Source organism: Dioscorea cayenensis, chromosome 6, assembly GCF_009730915.1.
Source record: "Dioscorea cayenensis subsp. rotundata cultivar TDr96_F1 chromosome 6, TDr96_F1_v2_PseudoChromosome.rev07_lg8_w22 25.fasta, whole genome shotgun sequence".
Taxonomy (NCBI): domain Eukaryota; kingdom Viridiplantae; phylum Streptophyta; class Magnoliopsida; order Dioscoreales; family Dioscoreaceae; genus Dioscorea; species Dioscorea cayenensis.
The window spans coordinates 9024534-9041943 of NC_052476.1; the positions used below are offsets into that span (position 1 = coordinate 9024534).

A 17410-nucleotide genomic window follows, 5' to 3' on the forward strand; every position below is an offset into this window, starting at 1 on the left:
ATAAATCAATTTGTAAAATATTAAAAAGCAAAGCAATAAAATTTCACAAATAATTTTTCCAAAAATATTATTTTTTATATTGTATGATTAATGTGATATATATATATCAATTTTTTTATATTAAGAATATAATGATAATTTTCTCATACATTTTCTTTTAACTTTTTACATTTCCAGCAAGTTTTTTTTTTAAAATCAAAGAAAATTTTTATTTCTATCTTTATTCATATTCCGTCATCCAAACAATTGACAATGTTGGTAATAACTAAGATTATTTTCAATCTATTTATTATACAATATTATTTATTTATTTATTTTTTTAATTCAATTTTGTTCATTAGAAAACAAAATAGCAACAAAAAATGCGCTTTAATATAAAGAAAAAAATATAGTGGCTTAATATTGTGGTGTAAAGCCTCGGGTACGGGTAAGATTATTAAGTGAACCCGTTAACCCGATAGGCTTAACGGGTATATTCCTTACATGGGACTGATCCGTTTGTAAACGGGTTGGATTATCAACCCAACCCGTTAATCCGTTAACCCGTTTTGACACCAACACCAGAGCTTAGCTCACCTTGGCAATGGCGTCCTCTTTTCTCACCGCGCGTTTCCAAACTCCATCGTCTTCAACCTTCTCGCCGAGAACCATGCCTTTGTCTTCTCCTATCCTCTTCTCCAGAGCTCCTGGCGTATTATCTCATCCCCGCTTCTCGGCCTTCACGAATTCATCCAAGAAAGGTCTCTTCTTGTTCGATCTCTGCTTTTTTTGTTTGTTTTTCCCGTGAATCAATGGTTTATTCGTCGTTTCAGGAGTTGAGAGACATGGTTTTCCTGCCAAGATGCTCAGAGTATCGTCTCCGGTTTGGGCAGGTTCTGAACTTTTTTTGTTTGGAGTTTGAGGTTTGTGGTGCATGTTAGGTGTCTGTTGAAATGCTTATGAGCATGGTCTTTATGTTCAGCGGGGTTTATGCTTCACGAGGGTGCGGCAAATGCTTTGCCTTTGAATCATATCATGGTCAGTGTTTACCAGTTGGCTTTCTATGCACTGCTTGCTAGCTAGTTTTATTATTTCTATCATGTGTTGGTTGAATAAACTCTAGCAAATCAACTAAATTTAGATGGAGTTTGAAAAGGAGGTCTTGTATCGGATTAAGTAATGTAGTTCAAGATGCTGGAATGTAGTTCTCAGAGATTGTCTTGACAAAATGTATCCTGGCTTTGTGCAAGTCAATCTGGAAATTTGTATGAGAGATTTTAAGGTAGAGTATCTGAAGTTTGTGGAGGTTTTGTTGTTGATTCGCACACATAATTTGACAAAAATTTTAAGAGGAGTTTTTCAAAAGAATATCGTGATGGTCATTGTACGCAGGTTGCTTCAAAAGTAGTGAACTTCTTGATCAATACAAAATAAATTTATATTTTAAATCAAAATTAACAGATTAAAACTTAAAGTGTAGTTCACTAATCACAAAGTTTATGTGGTACAATAAACTTTTTAACAGGTTCTCATTTTTGAATTTTTATCCCAATTAGTAGTGTTTGACTTTGAATTTGTGATACATTATTCCTGGCTTTTAAAAAAAAATATATATTCTTTGCTGATTTGTCCTATTAGTCAGTAATATTTCTAATATGTATCTTTTTTTTATTTGTCAAATTGTGAAAAATGTTCTCAGGAAATAATTTTTTTTTTTTTTCATTTGAGACAGGAAGTAGCATACATCCCATTTTTGGCTGATTTGAATGTTGGGGATTGGTTTGGAGGCTTTCTATATTCTGCTGGACAACAGGCTAATGAAGCTGTTCAGGATCAGTTGTCAGCTCTCAGTTTTAGCAGGTTTTATATTCTATATTCTACTCCAGATTTATTTTTTTGCATCAGTAGTAGTGAAATTGAGAATATTATTTCTATTTTCATCCATGCATGATTTCTTTTTCTGTTTGGCAGTTTAGCAGTCATCTTTGGGGCAGGGCTTGTAACTAGTCTATCGCCCTGTACATTAAGTGTTTTGCCACTGACCTTGGGTTACATTGGTATGTCTTGATAACCCTTATTAATTTAGTCTTATACACATGGCTCAATCCTTTGAAACTTGGCACTGCCTGACACTTGTTGGTGATGTGTTATTGGGCCTAATTGATGGTTATTTCTTGCTGCTGAAATTCTTTTAGGTGCTTTTGGCTCTGGCAAAAGTCGCACAGAGGTAATTATTCTTCTCAAAGTTTATTTCTTCTTGTTTGAAAAGACTATATCCTATTCAAATATATGTCCTTGAAGAAAAATGTCATATTATTGTATTCTTTAAGTTAGTTTAAGTGCTGGGTACAAAATAAAAAATGAAAGTTTTAGAGACTTCGTTGGTAGAACTATCTCTTGGCTTAAATGTCAGTATCATGGTGAACTAAATGAAGTTTGATAATTTACTTCTCATTTTATTATTTTTTTAAAAAAATCAAATTTTTTGCTCATCTATGTGGCATAAGAGTTCTGCTTCCATTGCATGCAAGTAGTCCCCTGTGATTCCTACGTAGAGTGTTTGTGAACAATATTGTTAGGACTAACGGCTTGTTGTTGTTGTAGAATTCCTGAACACCATTTGTAGCACAAATATTATGTTGAGTTTAGCAGGGTAGCCATCTCTTGAAAGAATGTATATAGGACTTGACCAAGAAAAACGATGGCCTGTTCCTTTTCTTTTTTAATGATCAAAACAAAGACCAAATGAACTGTTGCAGCCTTTGGTCTTTACTCATTTTCGTTGTCCAATTAATACACACCAGTTATTTATGAATGCTGTTAGAGTGTTAGGTGACTTTTTATATGTGTTAAGTTCATTCTTGTTTGAATGATTGTAATTGTTATACTATTATGAACATTAGATAATGTTACTTCTGCAACTACTTCAACAGTAGTTATTGTTTCCTGATAGTAGAATAGACTTTTGACCATTTATCTAGACTCTAACTCTCTAGTGGAACTTTGTGTGTCGAATGCAAAGAATTATGAACAATAAAACCCTACTAACTAATTAGGGAGATTTGATAGATACACATGATTGATACCATTGTATGTTACACTCTTGAAGTACTAGCTATGCCTGCATTTTCCATTTATTAATGGGGTTAATTCATCCCCAAAACATTGTGTTTTCTTTTTTCTTGTTTATTTTAATTAGTAAGGCAATGGAGGTTTGGATTTGGCCATCAATGACAATAATCTTCATTATTGTTAAACCAATTCTGGCTCTAGCTATACATGCATAAGGCTAAATTATTTTTCCTCAGTTTTGTTGTTCCCACATCAGGTTTATGATCTTCTCTGTTATTTCTGTATTAGGCAAGCTGAACTTCTAATGCTCTTTCGAATTCGTTGTAATCTAGTCTAAAGGTCATGTTCTCTATTATAATGCTTTTGGCAATCTTTGCATCTGTTCTTTTCAGATTGTTGCTAATTCAGTTGCCTTCTCATTGGGATTGGCAACTACATTAGCTATCCTTGGCATTGCTGCTTCTTTTGCTGGAAAGGCATATGGACAAGTAGGACAAGGACTTCCTCTGGCTGCTTCAGGACTTGCAATTGTTATGGGTTTGAATCTTTTGCAGGTAACACTATGTTTGAACACCCTTTCTGTGCCTCTTGGGTAAACATAAGTTTACTTTGCATCTTCTCTATGTGACCTGCTCTCCTCTTTGGATTATATGTCAAGAACATGCTGCTTTATAAATTTCATCTCATTGGCGGTTTATCGTAGAAGGAAATCTTAAATGAGCCACAACATATACTAATCTAGTTGTTGAAAAGGAATAAATTATTAAGCTTGCTTCCCGTAACATTCTTTTCACATTGATGAGTATTGTCCCTCCTCATAACCTACATTTAGGTCTGTGTTATCATCTACCCTATGTTAATTAATTTGTCCATATAAATCATTCTTCAAAATACCATGCATTCCGGATATTTTCAAAATATTGTTGCTGGTGGAAATGGATGACTTTAACCCACTTGGCTTTGTATTTACTAGATAAAGTTGATTGATTTGTAAATTTTTAACTTATAATTTAGAATTTCAATCCCTATCCCTTATGAGAGTTTGTTGGAGGAAGAATAAGGCACTATATTGATAATAGTAATTCTTTAGTACAAGGCTAACAACCAAAACTGAATACTTAAGAAGAATCAGGAGAACAAGTCTTCAAACCAAGCGAAAAGGCTGAACTAGACTGTTTGGTGAATTCTCCAATGTCCTTCTTCGTTATTAGGGGGTTTATTCATATTCTCCAATGCATCATCATTATTTTAGCTGATTGGATCCTATTGATTGTGGTCTTCCTTATTGGATTAATTCTTTTTTCCATCCCTTTTTCTTCTACAAGTGTAAACCCTTAAAATCTACCGCCCTTGATTTTGTGTATTATCCACCAGATTTGCAGTTGTTGATTGTGCATGATTATCTCTGTTTGCCTTGATTGCCCTGATTTGCATGTGTAACATTGCCCGCTAGATAAAAAATTGCCTTGCCCTTAAGGTGGAAATCAAGAAACTAAGGGCTGAGATCATCTCTATCTTTCTAAGTGGATTCGTTTCGAAGACCGTTGTTTGCAAATGACCAGAACTTAAGGTACAGAAATAGGGTCAAAGATGGGCTCCTCAATGACTGCTAAAACCGCAATTAGAGAAGACTCGACTGAGTGATAGCTAATGACAGATTTGAGTTGTGAAACGTAAAAGATGGTGTACCCAATTATCCTTTGTTAATTGAATCTTGTTAGTTATTGGCCCAATTATCTTCAAGATCTTGAAGGACCCATAGTAATGGGTAAAGGAGGGTATGGACCCGTTAGCTAGACCCGGTGGGCTTAACTTGCCAACTTCAGGTCACCATTATGGTGAACTAGATCTGGCTTGCTTTCTGGACGGATTCAGCCAATTGGATATAAAAAATTACAGCATGTAGTGGGCGAGGATTGAACCTGGGATGTCCAGGATATCCACCAAACACTTTGATTAAGCAATTTGCACTTCATTGTTGTGGTGTCATTAAAAATAAATCAATAAAAAGAAAACCACAAAGTGGGTTTTTTTTAAGAAAATTAATTTAGAAGGTCAAAAAATTTAAAAATAATTTCTAATAAATCAGAAGAATTTGGGACAATGCAAAATAATTCAATATAACTTTAAAAAATGAAAGGCTTGCTCTTAATTCGTTTACCAATCGAATTATGTTGCCCACATATCCTCTTAGGCGTGAAAGAAATCAAAACCTGCGTAATTCTCTTACCTTAGATCGGAGTTGTCAACCACTTACTTATTTGTCAGTATAAGGTTCTGGCTCTTACTCGGATTTCGGGTCGCTATTGTTGTACTTACGATGTTATTAGTGAAGAGGCCATTAGCTTTTGCACTTCCCATCTCTGCTTCTTGTTGCTGAACTTGAGCACGCCTCCAACTATCCGTGCAAACTTGAATTTTGATGTTTTGTTGCAACAATGGAAACATGTCATGTCCAACATATTTCCACTTGTATGGAAAGTCTGCTCACACGCTATAATAGGCGTAAGGCACACAAAATGTCTTTTACAACTAATGAGAAAATAGGGTGTGGGTTTCTATTACCTTGCCACCATTCAAAGACATTGAAGGTTATATCTACATTGATATCTTCAGAGAACTGAAAGGACGCACAAGTCTAGGGATGTCAAAACCCTATCCGCCCCGAAGTTCCCGCTCCGATCCGCCTCGATCCACCCTCGATTTTTGAGCGGGCGGGCGGGTTTGGTATTTGCTTGCCCCGCCCGCCCCGCCCGCCCGATAATAATTTAATTTATTATAAATATTATATAATGTATAGGGTAAATGAATTTTTTTAAAAATTTTTCAATAAATTTCTTATGAGTTGTCTTTAAAAATATATGTTTTTATAAAAATAAATCTATTTTTATAAATGTTTTTTTAAGAATTTTTAAATACTTATTTATAACTATAAGCAAGGCGGGAGATTAACGAAAAACAAAAAAATGGGACGGGAATAGTGCCCCGCCGGTGCCCCCCTGCCCCTGCCCGCCGGTGCCCCGCTTATTACCATGCGGGGCGGGGATGGTAGAGGCATGCCCCGCCCCGCCCGCCCCATTGCCATCCCTGCGCACAACCCAAGTTGCCCAATAGCTATATATTGGTCTTTATTTTATTTTATTTTATTTTATTAAGTAGTATAACACTTTGGCTTAGGTGATTAGATGAATGTTGAGTGAAGAACGGACGCGAGTTCAAATACTGTTAGGGTCAAAGTTTTATAATTTTTCCTGATATAATTTAAAAAATTAAAAAAAAAAAACCAACCCGGCAGGTTGGCTCATCAAGTCACAGGTTAAGGTTTCCTAAACCAGACCCGCTATAGTACAAGCCAGTTACAGGTAGGTAGGCCAATTCCGAGTTGGGTTCGGGCCCCCCTCTAATAATAAGTAGAGGATTTGTGGCAAAAGCTAGCTACTACTATATTTTGACGTTGGGTTTTGAGTTTGAAGAAGACTCGGTCCCTTATTGAAAAGTTGGCATTTCACTTATGTGAATTGGCATTTATTTACATGCAATTTTTCCCCATTGGGGGTTATATTTGAACTATTAAGGGATTTTATCTTGGTCCAAAAGAGAAGGTGACAAACTCAACTCAACTCAACATTCTTATGGAAGGAAATGTTGCCCTCTTGGAGAAGGCCACCTATTGATGACCTCAAAAGGGGTGTAGCCAGCAGAGGAATGATATAATGTGTTATATAAATACTCAATCGTAGATAGTCAGTAGGTCCATGAACGGGGTTTATTTGAAGCAAAACACTTGAAATATGTCTTCAAACCACGATTTAGTGCCTTAGTCTTGCCAACGGTTTTCTGGTGATAATAAGAGTTCATTTTAAGTGTCATACCCTTCAATTTGAATAATTCCTACCAAAAGTTGCTCAAAAAGGTATCTCAATCACTCACAATGGACTTGGGTAGGCCATTTACACGAATTATCTCTCGAGTAAAAAGCTCTACTGTGGTTTAAGACAATCATATCTGAGTGCTTTGGAAAGGTAAAATCCATAGATAAGTCATCCTGTATAGAGTCCAAATTTGGTAATGGTTTAGAGGCCAGTGTGCTACAACACTTCATACTTGGCTTTCTGACTAATTAAATAGGATATCACAAGGTGTTGAACATTTTTCTTCATGCTTCTCCTGTATAAACTTGGCCATAGCTGGCAATAGGTTATGTATACTGTGGAATGACCTTTATTTGGGGTGGAGTGAAATTCGGCAATAGCTTAGAGCTTTAGGAAGCTTGGCAGAAGTACCAAATGACCTTGAAAGAACATGTGCCCCTAAATCAAACAGTAAGGAGAATGTGAGCCTAGGTCTTATTGTAGTGCATCAACAATGAATTTGAGAGTTGGATCTATGTTAATCCTCCCATCCATTGTTGGTTAGTCCGACCAAAGAGGAGCACTGAGGATAACAAGTTCTTTAGCATCATCATACGGGAGAAAGAGTGTTCCATTATTGAAACATCTTGTCTTGTACACCACTACAATAATCATATCCTAATAGCTTTGCATCCAGTTACATTGAGCCGTGCCATTATTTTTTTATTTTTTTAATTTTTATGAAGAAGATACCAGAGGCTGCATTGATCATAAATTTGTAACCACCAAGCAAGGTCACTAGTGTTGTATTACCAAAACTAAAGCCATCAATTCTTTCTCGTAAGGGATTTGGCCAGGGACCGCTCAGATAATATCTTGCTAAGGTTTACTGGCGGATGCCTTTCCTACATCAACACCATACCAAGATCTTTGCTTGAGGTGTCACTTTTGATGACAACCTCCTTAATACTGGAGCTATATAAAAGTCTGTTGGAGTTCCTGAAAGGCATTCTTGGTTGGTTTAGTCCACAAAAGTTGAGCTTTGGTGTCTTTCTTGAGAAGGATGGTCAACAATTAGGTGATGCAACCTTTGTTCTTGATAAAGCATTGATCCTAGGAAACCCCAAATAACTCTTATAGAATATAGACTAGGCCAACAAAGTACTACTGGTACCTTGGTAAGATCCATGGTTACTCCTGAGGCAGAGATCAAGTGGCCCAAGTATTCCATCCCTGTTCGTCTATTTGGCATTTCTTTTTATTAGCCTTAAGTTGAATGTCTTGCAACACCTGCAAATGGTTGTTCCATGATGAACTATTTATCTATATATTGTTAAAAATTGAAGAACAAATCGTCGGTGGTAGGCCAAAGAATATCATCTATAGGAGTATTTGTAAGTCTTGCGGACCCCATCTCAAGTTAAGTTGATTTTCCCATCCCTTCCCTAGCAAACCCATGCCCATCCCTTGCCCAGCTTTTTTGTTTTCCACCTTGTCTTCTGCAGCACCTAGCATTGAGCTTTCTTCACTAACTCCTTCCCTTTCTTTTCATTTACTCCCTTTTTGTCTTGGTTTTTTTTTCAAACCCTATATCTTCATCCTTCCCATTTCTTTCAGCCCTATGACTACACCCTTATATATGTGGTGCCAAGTTGAGCTAGGTCAGCTCCTTGGAAAAAAATCCTGGTCATGGCAGCCGAAGCCGCCCTACCTAGCTAGAATGCCATCCCTATATCTTTTTATTCTAGGTATGGCCTCTCCGACCATTAGCCTTCTTATCTTCTTCTACATAATGGTGTGGCCAGTGAGAAAGTGGCCTTGCTACCTCTGTAATGTTTAAAGGATTGTTGTTTCATTGGCTTAGCTGCTTGTAATTGGGTTATTCTCTTCTTTGTTTGAAGATTTGATTCTCTGTGAGGTGAGGCAAAATGTCAAAACACCTTATGGCCATGCCTCCAAACACTAGAAATCAAACCACAACAAAAAACAAAAAAATTGAAAAAAATGAAAAGAATAGAGAATGTTCATGGATGCACCCTATGCATCACAATAAAGCATGGATCAAGAAGTAGACACAAGCTTCAATTCCAACCAAACATACAAGATTAGGGAACTCATGAACATTTATGAAGATAAACTTAAACTCCTACAAACTTATATATACATTGAACCACAAAAAGGTACAAGCATTGTCCAAGGGAATAGGGTCTAGGAATGGAGAAAAGGCTAACATCATTAGAGGCAGCAAAGCAAATGAAATAACAACCCTTGCAGCCTCTACAAAGGTAGCAAGATCACTTCCTCATTAGCCACAACATTATGTAGAAGATAAGGAGAAAGGTAATGATTGGAAAGGCCATTCCTTGAATAAAAAGGCATAGGGTTGGCATTCTTGCTAGGTAGGACAGTTTTGGCTGATATGGGTGGGATTTTTCCCCCAAGGAGCCAACCTAGGGAGAGCTGGTGAAGAAAGCTCGATGTTAGGTGGTGCAGAGGAGAAGGTAGAGAAAAAAAAAATAGATGCAACGAATGAGCACAGGTTTGCCAGGGAAAGGAAAAAAGAACTTAACTTGGGGTAAGTCACCTCAGACTTGGCTGGGCGGACCTGGAGCACAACCAGGCCGAAGGGCATAACAAATAATTCATAGTGTCCAATATGGGTTAGGAGGTTTCAGGAGGTTGTTTTTGGCACATCATCCTCTTGAACTCTTGAACTCTAATATAAATGATGTTATAAATGGAGATTGATTTTTGAGAAATAATGGACACCTTGTAGTTTATCTAGCATCTCCTAGATTACCAAATGAGATATTTATTCAAAGTAGTCACCTCTATTAGCTACCAATTGTCTATGCAGAAATGCCAGCTACCATTCTTCTTGTGAACCAAAAGCACTAATCAGGAAAATGTGCTGGAGCTGGGTCAGATAATTCCTATGGCTAGAATGTCAATGATTAACAATTCTATTTCATCATTTTGGGCATGACCATACTTATAAAGCCAAATTGAAACAAGCCTTGCACCATATTGAAGCATAATACAATGGTTGAAGGGTCTTTTTTGTGGTAGTAGGCCCACTAGGTTATTGAAATCTAATTCAAATTGGTGCAAGAGTTGTTGAAAACCTGTCTATTTACAGGGCACCAATCTCTCACCAAACTTAGAGCCTCCATCCACTACATGAGTCTCCCATAAATGGCCTATAAACCACCATTTGTTATCTTGAAAAGGGCCATCAAACCCTCTTGGGCTATACACTATTAAAGTAACTAATAAGTTGTTCATTGGTTAATTTTAGTAAATCTAGATTTGAATGTTTAAGCATGGACTTCTTGTCTTATTAGCTTAATCTTTTAAGTTGAATCATGCCCAAATAATATTTTTAGTTTTTATCTAAATGGTATCAAAGCAAGGGATGTCTGGTTTGTTTGCAACGTGACTAGTTAACATAGTATAGCATGTATTGTAGGAATACATTACATTAGATAATAACTCTCACATCCCACATTGGATAATTTGGTAAATAAGAATTTGAAAATATAAGACCAGATCCCTTATTCTGTCAACTTAAGCTTTTGGATTGAATCAAGTTTAGGAAGCATTTTTGGTTTGCATGCAACGTGTAAGCTTGGGTCACTTCTAGTGTAATAGGTCTACATGAATGATTGAGTGTTAAGGTCATTTTCTACTAATTAGCTCACACTTCGTCCAAAGTAGCAAGTCAAGCCATTTTCAGTATCAAATCCATGCCTCTTATTTCAAATAAGTAATGATCAGCTGCAAAAAATTAGACCTAATTTGTACCCGAAATGGACGAAAGTTTCTTGTGGTGGTCACTTGTTGACCATTGCCTAATTTAACATAGAAGCCTGACATGGCAATCACTAGGACACTTAGGTGGTGTTTGTTTGGCATGATTTAAAACTCCATGTATTTTCAAATCCCTAGAATTGGTAAGTTCACTTGTTTGTTTGAAAGGATTTTTTTCATGTAGAAAATTGAAATCCAGTCAACAGTGAAAGTGAGGAATTTTGTTTTATAGCCGAATCTGCCGTATAACAAAATCCTGAACTTTCATGTCCCTCACGTGACTATCACTTGAGGGTGTTGAGGTTTGAGAAAAAGATGAGGGTAAACTAGGGTTCACAGTGAGAGGGTGTGGTGTGAGAAGACGACCCAGCAATTCTTTTCTTTTTTCTCATCCACATCCCGTCTAGGAAAGCGTCTGGTGCCTGAAGAAGCGCTGGTGGTCTGCCATTCTCCAGGTCTCCGGTTCTCTGGCCCTTTGACGAGCCCGTAGTTGATCCTAGCTACGATGACACTGAATCCGACGAGGAATGCGCTGATGATAATCAAGATCGTGGTATAATGCAAGGTTGTAAATAATGATTTTCTGGCATTTTCTTTGATGTTTTAGTATGCCAATTAGACTGTGCTATTTTAGTTTTTGAAGTGTGGATGATGTTTTCTCTATGTTTGCTTTCTCATTCATATGGTTTTTGACATTGTGCTCTTTTCTGATATTGTTTCTCTAGCTGGTATGATACGTTCTGTTTAAGTGAGAAATCATGGAGATGCCCTTACTTTTGTAGCAAATGTGCCCAATATTCAAGAGAAGATGGTAATCAATCATCTTTCTCATTCTTTTGTTAATTAGGTTTTGTTCTTGAATATATGTTTTCATATTTAATATAAAAATTATTTAATGTACACGTAAGTAAGTGTAAAAAAAAATAATGACTATGTGGTGAGGGAAAAAAATGAAAAAAATAATAATAATAATAAAAAGAGAGGGCCTTGTTTTATCTCACTTGAGATTTAAGTAATAGCCGATTATCATATTTTTATCAAAATTTTGCTTTAATAGAAAAAGTTATAAAGTATGTAATATATATAATACAATCATTAAAAACAAAAATAACTGTTAAAAAACATAATTATATATTAAATTAATTAAATTATACACAATTATTTTTGCTACAATTAATAACATTTAATAAGGTATTTTTTTTTAATTAATTAAACTTAAGGATCACCAAGATGGGGTAATCTTACCATAGGTATGTGTATCATACAAATACATCAAACCAAACACATGTTTTCAAAATCCAGATTTATAAATTCTTTCAAACAAACACAAAATCTTGAAATCCAACATCTTTAAATACATTCAACCAAACACTAGATTTGATCCTTTTGTATGTTCAAATATAGGGATTTGCAAATATATTGTAATTACAAATCCACTGCATTTTTAACTACATTTAACCAAACACCACCTTAATTTCTTGATTAGAGAATGAGAAACAAAATAGTGAAAAGCCCCAATATCAATTTAAATAACAGGAGGCTGATCTCTGAGTAGAGTTATGGTTCATGGTATTCGTTGCATCTATAAAGTTCTTGAATTTGTCAAGATATAAAGTGGCCAACTTTTTCTAGGAGAGGTACGGCTTGCCGTCCCTTTCCTTGGCTTCCCAAGCCTCAAGATCAGCCAAGTTGATGCTATTGTTTTCTGCTATTATAATCAAAGTTTGAAGCTTCCAATTTGGGCACTCATGTAAAGGTGAGTATGGTTGGTGACAATGCTAGTAGAGGCCTTCGTTTTAACGCTCATTGTATTCCTGGTTTGCCAAGCCAACTAGTACCCTGGTACCAATGAGTAGGTAGGGCAGTTTGAGTTTCTAGTCACTGCAAATTGCCGCTAGTGTCTCGTGGTCTATGGCACAAATCAATGGTTCAAATTTACTGTTAGGGTGGGTGGCACACAGTGCTGTAAGCGTTGACTAGACTAATGTTGCGATGGAGATTGGTGTCCAACACAGGGCTAAAGCTCATCCCTGATTTTGTTGGTGGTGGCTGACTATTAGTGCTACCTCGACAAATCATGGCTTTGCCTCTAGGCTGCAGGCAAGCTCCATTTCCAGAATAAGATCCCTTGGGTCATGGGTATGAAACCTCACTCAAATTACCTATGTCGGTCCATTCAAAAAGAAATCCATGCAATATTGCTCATTTAAATTAGGGACTTGGGCTACCAATTCAGTGAATTCCAAGATGTACATCTTGATGGCGGAGGTTTGTCAGGGTGCAACCAACTGGTTGAAAGGGTGGTCTGTGTGTCTTCTGTTGTATTGCTAGATAAGCTCGGTGGTTGACATTCTCCATGTCAGTTGTAGTTTCCATTGCTGGAGCCAGTGGAACCAGTGAAGGGCGTGGCCTAGCATGCTTATATGGCCAGAGTCACTTTCTGATTTTCCTCTGTTTGATTGACCTCAAAGAATTTCTATTCTCTTGCGATCCAGCCAATTGGGTCTGATTTATCAAAGGTGGGGGATTCAATTTTCTTTCTAATGCAAAGCAGTCATAGCAGTAGGGAGACCGAAGGAACTAGAGGTCGTCACCTTCATTGGTGCAGTGGGAGTACGAATCAAGATGAGAGATATGGGCCTCTGGTTTGTCCACAATAATTGCCTTGCCTTTATTTAACAGGACCAGCAAGACTGGCCATCATGGCCTTTAAATATGCGAAATGCTTGTCCAATTGTCTGTCCATTGCCTTGCTGATTTAAGTATGTTGGTTTCCTATTTCTTCCTCGATCACAGCAACCATTCTCTCCGCTTAAAAATTTTGAGAATTGAGGAGGATTAAGAGCTTTAAGCCAGCCTTAACTTTTCATCAAAGCGCCCTCTAAAGGCTGAACAAGACTCTTTGTTAAATTCTGCAATGCCATTCTTAATTATTTTGGGTTTGTTAATAACCTTCAATATGTCATTATTTTTTATGATTGGTTGCTCTTGACTGTAGTTTTCCTTATTTGATTGAGTCTTCTTTCCTTCTACAGGTTTAAGCCCTAAAAATCTGCTGCCTTTGATAGTGTGTTATCCTTCAGATTTGCAGCTGTTGATTTTGCATGATTATGTCTGTTTGCCTTGCTGTCTTGATTGTCCTGATTTGCATGTTTAATAAGAGTTGGTCAGAAACTTCCAAAATTAATCATGCCTTGAAAATTACTGAATGGTTTCTCATCCAATACGGTGTTCCCATCCTTTCTTTTCTGAAGCATTATAGATTTCTAAAATTCTATTTCTTGATTGCCAAGTATTTGTGGATTTTATCATGATGGTCCTTAACTTATATATTGAGTAAAATTGGTCAACTTACACTTATCCATCAGCTTGTTTGGTCTGGTCATTTATTATAAGGAATTTTTTGAGCATCTCAATAAGAATATCCCCACAATTTAATTGTAAATTGCAAAAAAAATCTTGATTTCAGTTAAGAATCTACATCAGTTCAATTACTATTAACCCGAATGACTTGTGAACATCTTCAGTCAAAAGATGAATTTATTTTGTTTATCAACTCATCTTTTATTGCTTTGAGTTATATTATTTTAATCTTTGAGCCTCCGCCAACAATTGATTTAATTTACTTGGTAATTGGATGTTGTGCTGTACTTCTTTGTTGATTGTGTTTTAGAAACTTTCATGGATATACACCTTTTACTTCCCAACCATTTACAATTTAAATTTCAGGAAATGTCTCTTATGTTGTGTTTCTAATTTATTCATAGAATTTCCTTTGCCACCTTATTGTTTATATCTGTTCCTTCTTTTGTGCAGATTATTGAAATCCAACTTCCCTCATTCTTTGACAATTTTGATCCTCGGGCTGCTGCATCCAATTTTCCTTCAAGTAAATATAGTTCCTGCCCCAAGTGGCCAACTTTCGGTTATTATTTTGGTTAAAAACTTTTATCACTTTTATTATGCTCACATTGGTTCTTATATCCTTAAAAAAATTGAATCTCAGGTGTGCAAGCATATCTGGCAGGCCTCACATTCGCCTTAGCTGCATCACCTTGCAGTACCCCTGTGCTGGCTACTCTTCTAGGATATGTTGCAGCATCCAGGGTATTGATATCTTTGATAAATGATTAATTTTCCCAAGATTTTGATTAATATACTGATTCTTTCAGTCAAGAGTGCAAAGCTATTCCCTACATTACTTGTATATCATATATTAAGTTCTGAATAATTATGGAAAGGATTCTGTAAAAGGATACCTACTATAGTACTTCTAGTCGGATTTTAAACCTAAATGTAGTTCATGGTGTATGTAGTTTTTAAAGTTTGATCTATATCCAGGCTCCAGCAATCAGAAGTATAAACTTGTTAACTAAGTTGTTGAACTAAATCAGAATGTCAAAAAAGCAGCTTCAAGCCTTGAAGTATTAACTGAAGTTCTGTAAGACCTAAATATTGTTTAGTTTCTGGTTTCGATGTGAGATGACAAATTATTGCCTGTGTTCTTCTTTGATTTTGCATAGGAAAGTAGCCTACATCGGCTCATTAAAATATGCTTAAAAAACTTTCTGATACTATTCAATGATTTATATTATCGATAAAAAGTTAATCTGTTTGACACGATACATATGGAAGGAGAAGAAAGTGAACATTATCTTGCAATAATAAGTCAAATTACATCTTCCAAATAGTGGATTATTAACTATTGGTTCTTCTATTTCTTTGTTCAGCCTTGTCAGGATATTATAGAGATCTAGTCACGCTTTTAAGATAATAATGTTCCTCATTGCTTGTCATTTGATAACAGGATCCAGTGATCGGGGGAAGCTTGTTGCTGACATATACAACTGGTTATGTAGCTCCTCTATTACTCGCCGCCTCTTTTGCTGGTGCATTGCAGGTACTTTTGTTCTCATAACTTATCTTTCCATAAGATTATATATGCTCTCTTTAAGAAGAAAGATTTTCGCAGATATTAGATATCTCTTCCACTGTTTTAATTATGCAATCAAGATGATATAATTTCTGATCATTTATATTTGTTATTCAGCATTACCCGTTTGACTTGACGCACTAATTACCTCTATTTTCATAATCTTGAAATTCTAGGAATGTAAATAACAATAGACTTTGTACTGTGCAGAGTTTGCTTTCATTCCGAAAATTCTCCGCCTGGATAAACCCTATGAGGTATGACGTAGAAATCAGATACCTTTATAGCAATAACATCATCCAAGCAAATAAAAACATTTTATATCTTAACTGTGCTATTGAAAAGGGAAGTTCAATGTTTGCACAATGTGATAGTCCGAATATCTGATCTATTGATCCATCTACTACTCACCTAATTAGCAAAACTATCTTATATACCAGTCTTATCCTATCAACTTGTTCACCCTCATTAATTGAAACTTTAGTTTCTTCGGCAATGCAGGCTGATATACCATCTGTTTTGCAGCGGGGCGCTATTACTAGGAGGCGGTATTTATACCTTTTTAGATAAAATGTTTCCTGCTGCCATGATCATGAACCAGTGATAGATGAGAAAAGAAACATCGGCACTACTGGTATCATCATTAATTCTTTTTTTTTTCTATAAAACATATAGATGTATGGTACTATGAAGCCAATTTATTTGCATGATTCCATCCTCGTCAAGCCGTTATATTATCGTGTGTTTTGTTAGGGAATTTGCTACAATATGATCGGAGAAAAAGTTCCCGAGGAATGGATCTATAGAAACAGAAAGTTGAAGCTCTTATTCTGGTAAGAAATGGAGATCAACCTCACCTGACCTCACCTGAATTTATTATAGGTAGAATTGCATCACTTCTCTGCTGTGAATTTCACTCCTACAATGTAATACAATTGTTGTAATATGGAGCATGTTGTATAATAAAGAAAATTGATTGTTATTATTATTATTATTTTTATTTTATTTTTTTGGCGCCTTTAATTTTTTTTTACACATGTATTAGTTTTGGTGAGGTAACAAGCGCTGATACGACCTCAAAATGGTTGGAGCTGGGGAAAAAATTATAAGTTTATAAAAATATTATAAGATGGTTAATGTAGTTATATGACAATACGGAATGTAAAATAAATGTAAACTTTATATAAAATTAATAAATAAAAGCACTACGCTTTATGTTTTCTTTAAAAAAAATTTAAATTAAATCATTTACATTATTAATCCTTAATTTTTAAATTTTGTTAAATTTTCTTTATAGTTTTTAATATAAAATCTTCATTTCATTTCCTACCAAATTGTTGTCATAAAGGGTTTATCTGGACTAGGCAGGGCAAAGATACAATCATCAATTTTTAATTTTTCTGAATTCTATTAAAAATAATTTATTTTGTATTTGTTTATAGATAAATGCATGATTTTTTTGCCCCTCACTGATGTAAGTCCTCTGCTCTCAGCTTTTATGTGTTGATTTTTATAATAGGAAATTTGCATGCATCCCAGAAGATAATGTGTAATTTGAAAGAAAAATCCAATTAAATTTTATTCAGTCATGCTACCTCAGCTTAGGGCATGTTACTAATTCAAGTACAGTGAGCTTTAACCAACATATATAGCGGTCACGGGTGACGTAATTTAAATTTTTTTGAAAAAAAATAAATTAACAACTTTTAACTTCCAAATTAGAAATCTAAGCATTACAATTGCTTAAATACATTTTTTTTTTTAA

General features: G+C 35.6%; 1 protein-coding gene across 1 annotated transcript; it reads left to right on the forward strand.

The window, feature by feature from the left end:
• The first annotated feature begins 550 nt into the window (after positions 1-550).
• On the forward strand, positions 551-16650 carry LOC120263925 (cytochrome c-type biogenesis ccda-like chloroplastic protein 2). The gene is made up of 13 exons (XM_039271905.1): positions 551-740; positions 813-872; positions 962-1017; positions 1712-1839; positions 1951-2036; positions 2175-2206; positions 3444-3605; positions 14529-14601; positions 14719-14819; positions 15520-15612; positions 15856-15902; positions 16171-16279; positions 16399-16650. Exons 1-12 carry the CDS (start codon positions 584-586, stop codon positions 16247-16249), a joined length of 1074 nt encoding a protein of 357 aa, XP_039127839.1. The 5' UTR covers positions 551-583; the 3' UTR covers positions 16250-16279; positions 16399-16650.
• The last annotated feature ends 760 nt before the right edge of the window (positions 16651-17410 follow it).

Coding starts and splice junctions, on each gene's coding strand:
- LOC120263925 (XM_039271905.1), top strand. CDS start 584: ATGGCGTCCTCTTTTCTCACCGCGCGTTTCCAAACTCCATCGTCTTCA. Junction 2,037..2,174: donor ACTGACCTTGGGTTACATTG/GTATGTCTTGAT, acceptor AAATTCTTTTAG/GTGCTTTTGGCTCTGGCAAA. Junction 2,207..3,443: donor CTGGCAAAAGTCGCACAGAG/GTAATTATTCTT, acceptor TGTTCTTTTCAG/ATTGTTGCTAATTCAGTTGC.